The sequence below is a fragment of the Cynocephalus volans genome, chromosome 5 (assembly GCF_027409185.1).
Source record: "Cynocephalus volans isolate mCynVol1 chromosome 5, mCynVol1.pri, whole genome shotgun sequence".
Lineage (NCBI taxonomy): Eukaryota > Metazoa > Chordata > Mammalia > Dermoptera > Cynocephalidae > Cynocephalus > Cynocephalus volans.
In genome coordinates, this window is record NC_084464.1 from 45,679,360 (window position 1) to 45,693,384 (window position 14,025).

The 14,025-nt window shown below is 55.6% G+C and overlaps 1 protein-coding gene across 2 annotated transcripts in view; it reads right to left on the reverse strand.

Annotated features, from left to right (window-relative positions):
• The window catches only part of GRM4 (glutamate metabotropic receptor 4), a 103,917-nt gene that overhangs the window by 56,414 nt on the left and 33,478 nt on the right, over window positions 1-14,025 (reverse strand). For both annotated transcript variants that reach the window (XM_063097235.1, XM_063097234.1), the window contains exon 2: window positions 7,130-7,346. In XM_063097235.1, coding sequence (XP_062953305.1) covers window positions 7,130-7,346 — 217 coding nt within the window. The remainder of the gene's footprint in view (window positions 1-7,129; window positions 7,347-14,025) is intronic.

A 14,025-nucleotide genomic window follows, 5' to 3' on the forward strand; every position in this document is an offset into this window, starting at 1 on the left:
CAACCTCATTTCATCTGCTGGGGACTGGAAGATTGCAGGCTGCAGGCACTGCCCTCATGCAATTGGCTCCCGTCATTCCTGAACCAAGAGACCAAGCCCCAAGGTGCCACCATTTGACATCCACTCTTTTAGGCCTTGCAGAATGTTTCCTTTTCCAGCACTCCTCTGAGAAATACACCCTAAGTAGTTTTCAGAAAATGTTTTTGGGTGTCTTCAGGATGGGCCAGAATCGTGGCCATGATGAGCCTTTGCTTATACAAAGGGTGCCTAGAGTCAGGGGCTGTGGAGTGGGAGGACACAGCCTGTCCTGTGTCAGCTGGACCTGGTAGTGAACTGACACAGCCACACCTGGTACAGGTGTGACATGGAGGCCCCAAGGACACAGGGCTGATCATCTGCTCACTCACTGTTCACTCTACACACACCCATGGAGGCCCTGCTATGTGCAAGGGAGGGCTGAGTGGGGTCCTCTCCCTCCCTGGCCTCAGGAGCCGAGTCAGTGGAAGAGGCAGAGGGCTGGGGAGTGACGGCTTCCCAAGTGGCGAGCCCAGGGAAGAACTGAAACCCACTCCCACCCCTGCCTGCTCCCCAAAGGGGGATCAGCTCCACTTGGGGCAAGGAAGGTGAGGGAAGCCTGCAGGGAGGAGGGACCTTGGCACCGAGCCTTGATGGGCAGAAGTGACCCCTTGGGGCCCTGAGCAATTTGGGCATAGCAGATAGACATTGGCAGGTTCTAACACACTCCCTCAGTCAAGCAAGCACAACCCAAGTGCCAAAAAATTTAAAAATGCAGGGTTGGCCTAACAGGTTCTCTTCAGCCCCACCTCACGGTGCTCCCTGTCCTGTGGCCAATAGCACCAGGTCAGGCCCCTCATTGGGTCCCATCTGCCTTGCTCATTCCTGCCTCAGGCTCTTGCTCATGTTTTTCCCCCACCTGCCTGCCCTTCCTTCCTCTCCACTTGTCCAGCTACCCTCCTCCAAGCCCTGCTTGACTGCCCAGCCTTGCTGGGCTGGGGCCCCCTGCAGCCCTAGAGTGTGTTTCTTCGCTCCAACAGATACATCATCACAACCCTTTATTTGCTTATTCAGGCAAGCTCTACTGAGCACCTATTATGCGCAGGCCCGGAGTTCTCACGTCCCCGCCTCTGCCTCCGGGAAAGGACTTCTGTCCTTCAAGAGTCAGTAGAGGGTGGGGAACAGCTACAGATCTCAGTGGGAAGGAGGCTGGGGTCCCAGGGCAGCCTGGCCTAACCCCCAATGCCTAGGCTCTCCCTCAGTTTGCCTCTCGGTAGGCTGGGAGAGCAACTTCTCAGGCCTAGGGGTGGGAGGACAGCTAAAGAAGAGAGTAGTTGGGGGCTGGATTTCGTGATCTATCATCCACTCAATGCACATTTGTTGAGTCAGAGGCTGTGCTAGATGCTGAGGATGCAAAGAGAACAAACAGGCAAAAATCTCTGCCCTCGTGGACCAGAAACAGACAAATAAAAATTTATTATCCAGCACTATAACGAAAAACAGAGCAGACTGGGGAAGGGGTGGCTTTAGATATGGTGGTCAGAGAGGCCTCTCTGAAAAGGGGACACCTGAGAAGATACCTGAATGCACTGAGGATGTGGGCTGCATGGATATGCAGGGAGAGAGCTTTCCAGACAGTGGGACAAGCCAGTGTAAAGGCCCTGAGGCAGGCTTGTTGCTTATGCATCTGGAGAGCAGTGAGGAGGCTGGTGTGGCTGGAGCAGAGAGAGGGAGAGGGACATGGAAGGAGATGAGGTGTTGGGGAACAGGTACTCTAAGTGTTCGCCCTTAGGGTTTCTGGATCCTGGAGGTGCCTGGGGTCCATCTCCCCTCCCTGGTCCCCCAGAAACATGAGCAGTACAGCCCCTCTGTGTGGCACTTTCCAGCAGGCCAAGCTCTTCCTCTCATCCCCCAGAACCTCAGCAGGTTGCTGCTCCATTTACAGCCTGGGAAGATGAGCCCAGAGAGTCTTAGAGCCCAGCCGGATGAGGAGCTCCCGGGCCTTGGGTCTCCATCTGCCCAAGCACACAGTCTCCTTCACTGTGTCCCGCCAGTCGCGCCTGTGCTGTTGTGCTGACAGAAGCCATCTAAATGCAAGTCTGATGCTCAGCCCTGGGAGTTGGAGCTGGAGGTCAGACCAGCAACGGCTTGACTCATTCGCATCTCCAGAATATCAATCGGGGAAGAAGGGACACCGCCAGGAGGTGAGGCTTCAGAACTTCCCGCTGTGTGTAGGACATGACGTCCTCCAAGGAGCAGGCCTGAGCCCCCTGTGCTCCTTCTTGCCACACCCAATGAGGCCATCTTGTTCCTACCTTTGGGGCACAAATCTGGATGTGCCCAGGTGTGCTGTATTCACTCACCTGAGAGGACTAGGGCCAAACTTCCAGGTGACCCCACAGAGAGGCCTCCCTGCCACATGTACCAGAGGTGGTATGCTGAAGGGCTGAGAAGACCATCTGCTGGATTCAAATCCTGCTCCTGCTTCTTTCCAGCTGTGTGGCCCCAGGGGAGTTACTTATCCTCTCTGAGCCTGAGTTTGGCCATCTATATAATGGAGCTGTCTTGAGAGCTAAATGAGGTAACATATACAAAGCACCTAAAATACAGCAATACAGCCAGTCCACAGGAGGGCTCCATAAATGTTACCTAGTGATATTATGCCTTCTCTAGTTGCCCACACAGGAGACCTGGGCTCTGACATGAATCTTTCATGTGACCTCAGGCAGGCCCCTTAACATCCCTTAGCCTTGGTTTTCCTCACCTGTGAAATGAGGAAACTAGTGTAGGTAAATTAAGGTGCACAGTAGAGCCCTATGGATATGGAACAGCTGTGGGGATATAAAAGTTTATGCCTCAGACCCTAACCCCTGAGAGTGCCCAGGATGGCAGACAGGAGGCACCAAAGGGCACTGCTACATCTGTGCCCCACCCCGCCACACCCTGCCTTTCCCTTCCCTCCTCAGGTGATTTGCTGGTTGTCTCTGGAGCCAGGCAGGGCCTGTTCTGCATGACTAATCCCAGCCCTGGTTGCACTGCTGAGGAGCCCAGGAGAGAAGGACAGGCTCCTTGCCTTTCCCTCAGGCAGCCTCAGCCAGGCAGGGAGGAAGGAGTCTTGGCTGCAGCCAGGAAGTCCAACACACAAGTGCATGCACACACACAGACACACACACACCCCTCCCATGCACACTCACAGATGGGGAGATGGCGCCAGACACCTCACACAAGCACGCACACACACAAAACCACACAGGCCCAGATGCACACTGGTGTGCCCACAGACTCTCTCTACTAAGGCAGGCCTACCAGTCACAGGACAGAAATTCCCATACATGCACCCGTACACACACATACACACACACACACACACACACACACACACACACACACACACATCCTACCCTGGCCACCTTTGGAACTCACCTTGCTGCCCTCTCGCCACCAGACCAGGTGTCCTATAAGGACCAGGCTAACTCCTGTGGTTTTGTCCAGTGCCCCATCCCCAGACAAGCTTGTAGCCTCAGGGCACAGCATAGCCCCCTTGGGTCTTCCAGCACTCCCTGACCCTCCCCAGGACTGGCTAGGACCCAGGCAGCCAGGCCCTGAGTAATAACCCTCCAATGTGCATTCCTGAGCTCCCAACTCCATGTGCCAAGTATACCTTGCATTCTGACAACAACCTATTTTGTTTCACAGATGAGAAAACTGAGCCCAGAAAGTGACTTTCCCAGGATCACACAGCCAGTAAGTGGACAAGCTGGACCCCAGATCTGTCTATAGGAGCCTGACCTTTTAACCACATGCTGCTGCTTCTGTGGTGTGAGCTGGGGGAGATGGAGCGTGTGAGGTAGGGGGCCTGGTCTGTCAGCCTTGGTGCCAAGTCCTGCTCAGACACCTCGCTGTGTGACCCTGGGCAAGCCACTCACTTTTCTCCATTCCCCCATCTGTAAAATGGGAGCCTCCATTCCCCCAACTGTAAAATGGGGACAAAAACATCTAACTCACAGGATTGTTATCAGGATTTGTGACAGTCAGGGGGGTTGTCTGGCACAGGCAGGGCTCAGTCAAGGGCTCAGACAGGATTGCCCAGAGCATGAGAGAACAGAGTGGGGGTGAGAAATGCCAGTTTCAGGGCTTCCTTTGAGCCCAGTGCCAATGGCCAGTCAGTACTGGGCCATCCCAGATACCACCTGGGGGCTCCCCACCTGAGGACAGAGCTAAGTTCCCATCCCATTTCCTCCACATTCTGGCTGTGTGTCCTTGAGAAAGTGACCAACCCTCTCTGGCCTCAATTTCCTCACCTATAAAACGGGCAGAATATGCTCCTCTGAAGGACCCAGAGCCCAGCACACATTCAGCACCCAGGACTTGCCCTCCACGACTCCGATGTGCATCTCCCGCCTGGCCAGTGCACTCTCCGCTCTACCCACCTCCCTGGCGCTCCTCTGAGCAACTCACAGATGATTTATACTTCAGAGGATGAATCAATACAATATACAGCCAAAGACATCTTTAATCTTTTGCAGGGATTAGGCTACAAGGTACAGCAGCCTCTTTCTACCAGCCGCTCAATTCTGATTTCAATTTGGCCAGCTGGAGTGCAGCTTTCTCTCTCCTTTTCTTTTCACCTGCCTAAAGATGTTCCTCCAAATCAAATTTCATTTAGCAGGTTGAGTGGGGAAACCTAGCTGCCCTGGCAGTCCCAGCCAGGCCCCAGGGGCTGTCATGCTCTGGCACAAGGTGGCAGCGGGAGGGTCGGGGGATGTGGGAGGCCCGGCAGATGGTAAGCCAGGACCTCAGCAACATGGGGCTGATGCACAAGGGACAGCAGGCACTGTGAGGGGCACCTCTGCCAGGGCAGGGTGCCTGAGTTGGAGCCCCTGGCACAGTAGCTTGTCTCTTAGCGTCCTAGACTCTGGGGTCCTTTTTAACAATCTTGAGTAGACTTTATTTTTTCTAACTGCCCAATACCTTATTAGGTGCTTGTAAAAAATTCAAACAATAGTCTTACCTTCAGCCAAAACACAATGCCCATATCCCCCGCCTCTCTTGGCTGTGTGTATGTGCATGTGTGCGTGCCTGTGTGTGCGTCCCGTCATACCCCAGCACTTGCACAGGGGCTGGCCCACATGGGTGGGTGTCAGCAAGGGGGATGTGGGGGCAGAAGATAGAATAGACAAGAATTCAAAAAATGTTAAGACTTCTAGACCTGAAGCCAGACTGCTTGGGTTCAAATCCCTTCTCCACCTCTACCTTGCTGTGTGACCTGGTGCCAGTCACCAGTCAGCTGTGCCTCATCTTCCTCTCCTGTAAATGGGGGCAAAGCAATGCCTATCTTGTAGGGTCGGGAGTATCACTCAGGATAGTAGGTGCCGGGCACACAGGGAGGGCTATGTGAGTGCTGGGGGTGGCTTCTAGGTCCCTTTAGAACAGAGACTGAACACAACTGAACAATAAGATTCTGGAACCTCCATCCCTTCCCCTGTCCGGTACCTTTATACCCAAATCCTGCAGACGCTGTTTCTTAAACAGAAAAAGCAGTGGGTTTGTTTGGGGAAGGGTTCAAGCCCTTGAGGAGGAGAGGAACCACCAGTGCAGGGTGGGTGATGCAGCCCAGGGGGAGGTGCTCATGTCTTGATCAGAGCAAAGGGGGAAAGGAGGAAAGGACAGTGGGGCAGCCAGAGGGACGGGGCTGTGGCTCTGACACTGTCATCTGGATCCCAGGGTGCTGCTGTCGGCCCACCTGGAGGTGGGAAGAGCATCCTGTTCTCCTTGGCTTCCCTCTGTTCAGCCGGCTGCTGGGGTGGGGAGTGGCCGGGGCCACAGCCATCCGTCAGCACTTCCCCACTTCCTGCCGGCACCCCCACTGGGCTGCAGGCACCCAAGCAGCTTCAGCTGTACAATTAAAGGGGCTTATCTGGGATTTACAGCAGAATTACGCCCACAGGGTGTTACCAATGCCAGCCTCTGGACACTCTGTGGTCCTTAGGAAAAGCAATTAGAGTCCTGAGGCCATGAGGGTATAAATATACAGATGCCGTTACCCAAGGTCAATGCACCAGGCAAGCTATTTCAAGACAGGGCCTTAGGAGAGGCCAGGAGGGGGCAGAGGGGCCCTCTCTGCAGGGAGGTGGGTCTGCCAGGAGGGGAAAGGGCCTCCCTGCTTCCCCCACAACCCACAACGGGGACCCCGAGAAAGCCACAGGCTCATCCCTCCACCTCACAGCCCTCCACAAGCCATCCCCTCTTGACTCAACCCAACCCACAGGGAGCCCCCAGCCCAGGGGCCTGCCCACTGTCCTCTCCTACAGGCTGCCCTCCCCCGGCACCACCAGCGGCACAGACCTCCAGATGCCCAGGCTCCAGGGCCCCGCCAGGCCGCTGGAGCCACCTGCCAGGGAGGTAACCCTTATTATCGCCCCGTGGTTTATCACTGGAGATGCCTAAAAGCTTTATCACTGGAGCGTCTTAGAACAGCAATTTAAGGTAATGAAGTGAGCTTAACTTAATGGAGGAAGGTGGCATCGTGACGTGTGGGGAAGATCTCTAGGGGAGCAAATCACTTGCCCAGAATCCCCACACACTAAGCACAGGGGCCCCTCCACCACTGGCACCCATGCCAGCACAGCGCACCCACTGATGTGACCCACAGCTCCACAGTCCTTCTCCCTCACCTCACCATAGACGCTCAACTTTAAGGACTCCAAATCTCCCATCCCTCCAACAACCCTCACTCTGAGAACCTGCCTGGCTGGCCGCCCAACTCCTGGGTCCCTGACACCCCCTTAAACAAGGCTCCTCCATCCTACCCCTTCCCCTCCTGCCTGTGAGGACAGCGGCTGTTCCACAGGCTCCCACACCAGGAATACTGACAGTCCCTTCATCTATATGGCCATGTCTGCAAAGACCTTCACACCCACCACCTGCAGGAGTCACCCAGCACCCAGCCACGCCATGAGCCAAACCCTAGTGCTCAAAGAAGAGACTGAGGCCCATGAGAGGAATGGCCACAGCAGGCAGAGCCCACATCAGGGCCCAGCTGGCAGCTCTCAGCAGTGCTTGGCACCCACTGTGACATCCTCCTGTCCCCATGCATGCCAGGCGCCTGACTCACCATCCTCACGGGACTTCTGGATGAAGGCCTCCACACCGCTCTCACCGTAGCTGCCCTCCGAGGCCAGCGTGGACACATAGTTCCACTTGAGGGCACGGACGATGTCCACCATGGCCTGGGCCTGGTACGTGTCCGAGGGCACCACGCGGGAGAAGAAGTCATAGCGGCTGTTGTCGCTCAGGTCAGGGGCTGTGGAAGCGTAGCTGATCTGGGGTATCTGGGGGCGAGAGGGGCTGCTGATGGGGGGCGGCTGGCACCCCTACCCTGCCCAGCCAGCATCATGCCCCTGCACACCAACCTCCCTCCAGTCCCCACAGGCTTGGGACCGCCCCAGCCCACCTCTTCTCCACAGGCACTGTGTCCTCTTGCCCTGGGGGAGACCCTGTGCATGGGCAAGACAGGTCCTAGCCCCACTTGATGGAGGAGGAAACAGATCCAGAGAGGTTAGGCAACTGGTTGGCCAGCCCTGCTTCTGGCTCCAGCCAGGGTTCCAATGCCACCTGCCTCCCGCTCAGCTCTCTCAGGATCCTGTCCATCCCCAGGAGGGGCGAGGCTGGCATCAAGATGAGAAGGGGCTAGCATAACAGCAACAAACCCTCCTCCTCCAGAAAGTTTCCCAGCCAGCCCCACGAAGCCCCATGACTGATGGGCCCAAAGACACCCAACGCCCCCCCTCACATACACACACACACAAATACACACGTACAAACACACATACACACACACACAAATACACACGTACACACACACATACACACACACACACCAGATGCCTCTGGGTGCTTTAATTCACATAAAGGCTAGAAGATCTCAGCCCAGGGAAATTCCCTGGGTGGGTGAGATGGTTCAGCCTGTGACTAGGGTTGGGGATGCAGGTGTTGAGAAGGGCCCTGAGGGGTCATTTTGTCCATCCCCTGTCCCCAGGCAGCCCCAGTCACCCAGCAGAGTCTATCCCCACAGCTCCTTCTGGGATCAGGCTCCTTCTTCCTGCCCAGGTCAGAGGAGACAGAGCCTGGGTTCCAGCTCCCTGCAACCCCATGCACTCCCACAGACAGAAGTGCAGGAGGCGAGAGCTGAGGCAGGAGGGTGGGGTGAGGGGCTTCGGGAAGTTCCTTCTCTGCACTGCCCAGATCACAGGGCCCAGAGAGGCAGGGGCCTGCCCGGATCCCATAGCTTCTCAGTGACAGAGCAGACCCAGGACTCCTTCCCCCGGCCCCAGCTCTCCCAGCCATAGAGCACCTTCCTGCCTCCAACTGGGTCCTCCCCAATCAGAGGTGAAATTCAGGGCCCTTAAGCTGCCCCTGCCTCCTGTGGTTACACCCAACCATCCCCAAAGGCATGGAAGAGGCAGTGTGGGTGCTCCTCCCGGTCCCCTCCTCTCCCCATCTCACAGGGCCCCGCAGGCCTGCCTCCCGGAGGCCCCACCCCACTGCTCCCCTGGCACTGGTCAGCGCCCTGCACTCTCCATTCCCTCCCACGACCCACCTCACCTCTCACCCTTCCCTTGTGCCCTCTGCCTGCTCTCAGTTGTCAGGTGACAGGGTGGAGGGAATGCACATATTGATCTGGGCTGGTGTCAAATCTAAGATTTATCCCCCTGAGGAGTCATTAAGATTCAATCCTTGGGCTGGGCTATTAGCTCATTTGGTTAGAGCTTAGTGCTGATAACACCAAGGTCCAGGGTTTGATTCCTGTACAGGCCAGCCACCAATAAATAAATAAATTGCAAAAAAAAAAAAAGATTCAATCCTGGCCAGGAAACTTGTGGCCAGGATGTCAGACCCTGTGACCACTGAGGCTAGGGAAATGTTCTGGGGCCAAGAGGGTTGGGGGTCACCCCTGGACAAGTGGTTGTCCACTTGGCCAATGCCGAGGGTCCCTATGCCCAGGGACCACCTCTCACATCAGACAGCTCCCCTTCCTCAGGATGGGGCAGAGGTTTTGCTGACCTAGAAGCCCCACATCAATATCTAGACGTTCAACTCTTCACTTCAACAAAGACTTTTCTGAGCACCTACTATGTCCTGAGCACTGGGGACAGCGGTGAACAAAACACCCACAGAGCTCCCATTCTGGTGGGAGGAGAGCAGCACAAGCCAGCAGGTGACCAGGCCTGTGTCCCATGGTGACAAGGCCCTGTGAGGGCATGGGGACAGGTTGCAGGGTGGGCAAGCGGGAGGGCCTAGAGAGGCCTCTCTGGGGAGGCGACAGCTGAGCAGAGCCAGCATGAGCAAGGCTGGGACAGGTGCTCGAGCCCAGGGAGTGGCAGGTCCCCAGTGGAATCAACCTGGTGTGTGGCTGGAGCAGAGCAGGAGGGAAGTCAATGCACAATAGGTCTAACAGCCACTTAATAAAGGGACAAATGCCTAAAGGGGAGATTGACTGGGGGCCGTCGGGGCACGCCCTTCACTGAGGATGCCCACTGCCAAAAGGGCGGGGCCCAGCTCAGCCCCTGTGATGACCCCAGGTGGCCCAGCTGGCCCCTCCTGTACACCCTCGTTGAGATAGCTTGTGGGAAAGGTTCAAATCACTGGGAACTTCGGGGTGAGCATAGGGGTGGGGAAAACAGGTGATTAGTGTTTTGGGTTTTCTGAGAAACTTAGGGTTAACTCTCCAGCCCTCTCATTGCAGTTCTTGTGGTCTTTATAAAATGGTATGTACTACGTTGTTTACTGTGGCACTGTTTGTAACAGTAAAACTTTGGAAACAAAATACAGGTCCATCAAGAAGTGAAAGAAGGCAGAGCCGTACTCATTCAAGGAATACCACGTGGCTGTGAAAAAGAACAGGCAGATTTTCGTGCACTGCTCTGGACGATTCTCAAGACATTGCAGGGTGAAAACAACAGCGGTAAAGAAGCAGAGTGCAGATCCACGCTGCTGACTGTGTGAGGCGACGGCTTCCACACTCGCACTGCTCTCGGACGCTTAAACCCCTTCTCAGGGGACGGAACAAGTTGGCTAAGAGCAGAGTTGGGCGGGGACCTTTCACCTTCTACCCTTTGTACGTTTGAAACATAGAAGCATGCGAATATACCACCTGCTCAGAAAGCAAACCACACTTGAGTGTCCATGAGTGCGCGGGTCCCCGTCCTCGCTGTCAGCAGTGTCTGAACACTAGCCCTGCACACGCTGCCCTGGAGAACAGGAGGCATGAAACAGCACCTTCTAAAACATGAACTCTGATTGGATATTAAAATCATTGCTATTTTGAGGCCTGAGAACAGTATTATAGTTGTGGCTGGTTTGTTTTTAAGAGACCTTATCTTTTAGAGCAGGATTTCTCAGCCTCAGCACTGTTAACACTTGGAAGGGGAGGTTAATTCTTTGTCATGAGCTGTCCTGTGCATCGTAAGATGTTCAGCAGCACCCCTGGCCTCTACCCACTGGCTGCCAACAGCACCCTCCCCCAGCTGTGACAACTAAGAATGTCTCCAGACATTGCCAAATGTCCCCCGGGGGGCAAAACTGTCCCCAGGTGAGATCAACTGTTTTAGAGATATGTACTGAAATATTTAGGGATGTAATGATATGACAGTTCTGGGATTTGCTTCAAAAGAATCAGGGGCAGGAGTGTGAGGAAGAGGAAGGAACAAAACTGGTCAAGCGGTGACAGGCGTTGAGTGTGGGTACGTGGGGGCTCGCTGCCCTATGTATTGCACTTTTTACATCTGAAATGTCCATGCTTTTTAAAAAGTTTTTTAAAATAAAACAAAACAAAATAAATGTCCCCCTCAGGTCATCCCTCTGCACAGAAATGTCCTGGACTTGGAGCTGGACAAGGTGGTGGAGACTGCGGACAGGACAGGTCCGACTCAGCCTTACTTCACGCCAGGTCACTGAAATGATCATTTCGTTGATTTGTTTGCCTTTTACCTCTGCCTGGTCCTCAGCAAGAAGTGCCAATCACACACCTATGTCTCTACTCTCCTCCTGACCAGAAGGCTGTCTCTGCTTCTCGTATTTTCTCCCAACAGGGGGCCTGGAGTCCCAGGGACCCAAGCACAGGAGAGGGAGCAGGAGGCCCACTCAGGTTTCCGGACTTGACCCAGGTCTCCCAGCTGGTGGGAGACGAGATGGGGCTTCTCCTCCCTCATCCCTCATCCCTCCTTCCAAGCCACCTCCTCACCTCTCCTCCCATGGCAGGTGCTCAGCTTGGGTGTGAACAGCAGTGGACAGACAGATGTCCAGGCACCAGGGCCCAGAGCCCATCCCCAGTGGGCCAACCCCTGGCAGAAACCTTCAAACCCAGGCCTAGCCCGGAGGGGGGCCCAGGCACGCTGCCCCTGCCCCACTGCACATGCCCCACTCCCACAAAGTGCGGGCCAAGCGTGAGTTCCTGCAGGGAATGCCTGTCAGCCTGCAGGAGCCTTGGGCCTCTGGTTTCAGGAGCCCAGGAGGGGCCCCTGCTCTGTCCCCAACAACTCCTGAGATGCTGGAACAGGGACCCAGCCCTGTGATGGTGGAGGGGTGGGGAGATAACAGGCTCCTGCTGAAAAGAGCTCAAGGGATAAGCCAACCAACTCTTATGTGTCCTCCTTCCTCAGCTCCAGGCACCACCCCCTCTGCCCCCCATGCTTCCTAGGGAGAGGGTTTCAAGCAGAGATTTGAGAACTAAACTCCTTAGGTTCAAATCCCAGCTCTGCCTCTCACCAGCTGGGAAAATGGGCAAGTCACTTCACCTCCCCAGGCCTCAGTGTCCTCAGCCGCAAAATGGGATTAACTGCAACAGCTGCCTCAAGACGTCATGAGGGTCACACGAGGGATGCCATGGGAAGCACGCAGAGCAGCGCTGGCCGGCAGGAGAGGACAGCTCTCAGGTGAGCTGTAGTTCCTCCCCCTACCATCCCCCCTCCCCTCCCCACAGTCATATCGTGTCATTGTCATAGGGATGTCCTGGGAATGCTAACAGTCTCTCCAAGGCTATCCTCCTTCCTTCCCTGCCCTGCCCAGCCTGGAGTGGAGGGGGCCAGGCCCACTGCAGGGTGCCTGCGGTAGGGCAGGGGTCGCATCTGCAGGTACCTGTGACAACCTGGCCTGGGTGGGGCTCTGATGTCTCCTTACCTCTCACTGCCTCCGCAGCCCAGCTGGAGCAGAAGGGGACACTCAATTTGCATTTGCCTCAGAGAATGCTCATCTCCTCTCACAACAGCAGTGGCAAGAGGGGCCCATCCCAGTGCCAGTGGCTCCATCTCTTTGCCTCCTCCCTTCTGTCACCCAACACACTGAGCACCTACCGTGCACTGGGCATTGCTTTAGGTGCTGGGGACACTTCACCTTGTGTGAGCGAGAACCAGATTCCAGCAGTACCTGACCAACCACAAGTGTCCTGCTCTAGGTTCATCTGTCTTTTTCTCTTTCCTCTCTGCCTGTCTTCCTCTGCCCTTGGAGCCTGTGACCTCATCTCCCCACACCTAAATTGTCCCTGTGCATCAGCACCCAGCTCACATGTCAGCTCCTCCAGGCAGCCCTTCCTGTGCCCCCATCCTCCAGAGAGTCTGCTCAGCCTCCCACAGCACCGAGTGCAGCTGCTCCTGGGGTACCAGGTACATCCTCCCCAGGATTAGGATTCTCTTCTACTTGTCAATTCAACAGGTCTTCTAAGGACCCACCCCCCACCGTTGTGTTAGGAAAGGCCACATGGGGAGACACAGAGGTGAACTGGACTCATCCCTCCCCCAAACACTAGCCAACACCCACTGCTGGGAGACACCAGCAGATAAGTCAGAAAGCGTTTGTGCAAAACACGCTTGGTTGGCTGGGCCCTCTGAGCAGGGGGAGGGTCGTACGTCCCTGAGCGACACATGGTGTGTCTGCAGTTGGCACCCAGTAGAGCCTTGGGGTGAGTGACTGAAGGGGGAGGAAGCATGAATAAACCTCTTTCCCTCTCTCTCTGGCTTCCAGAGTGACAAGGAAGGTTTATGCCACATAGGGAATGACAGAAGCTGCTTCTGGGCTTGAGAAATAATGAAGAGGGATTCCGAGTACATCTGTGGGGGCGGGGGTTGTGTGCACACTCACACTCACGCAAGCACATGCTAAGGCTGCGCCCCGAGCACATGAGTGCAGGGCACATTCGTTCATTGATTACTCCTACAAATAGTTACCAAGCACCAACTGCCTGCCGGTGTAGTTCTGAGTGCTGGGGATAGACTGGCAGACACCTGCCCTCAAGAGGCTCCAATATAGACAGAGGAAGGTCGTGGAGAGGGGAATAATAAGATACTGAGTCTGTTAGATGGGATAAGAAGACAGGAGAAAAAAGAAAGAAGAGGAGGAGCAGGGCAGTGTTAGAGAGAGGGTCAGGGGAGGCCTCTCTCACAGAGTGACACTGGGTCAAGGACCCAGGAAGGAGAGAGGGAGGCATGTGGGTATTTGAGGGAGGACGTTTCAGGCAGAGCAAAAGCCCGCATGCACGTGTGCACACACGTGCATGCGTTTGTGTGTCCGTGAACACGTGTGTGCTCAGAGCCTGGATCTGGTGTCAGGCTGTCCTGGGCCTGGCCAAAGCCCCATACACCTGGCGCATGCATGCCAACAGGGGCTGGCACACAGGCAGGTCCCAGAATGCCCACAGCTCAGGCTCTAGGTCACCAGCTCAGAGACCAGAAGAATCTAAGGACCCCCTGAGAGCAGCCAGTCCACAGCCCCCACCATCTAGAGGAGGGAAGAGGAGGCTTGGGTGGGGGGGGCTCTGCCCGGCATCTCAGGGCCCACCCAGGCATAGTCCCCATAGTCTCTGAAGGCCAGTGCTTTGTTCAAGACTGTTCAGAGCAGTCAGGAGTGAAATCCCCACCCCTATCCCCACAAGGCCTGGCGTGCCCCAATCCAAGTGATCAGATGTTCAGGATCATTGCTGTGGAAACCCCAGGGACCAGCTGACAGAAACCACAAACC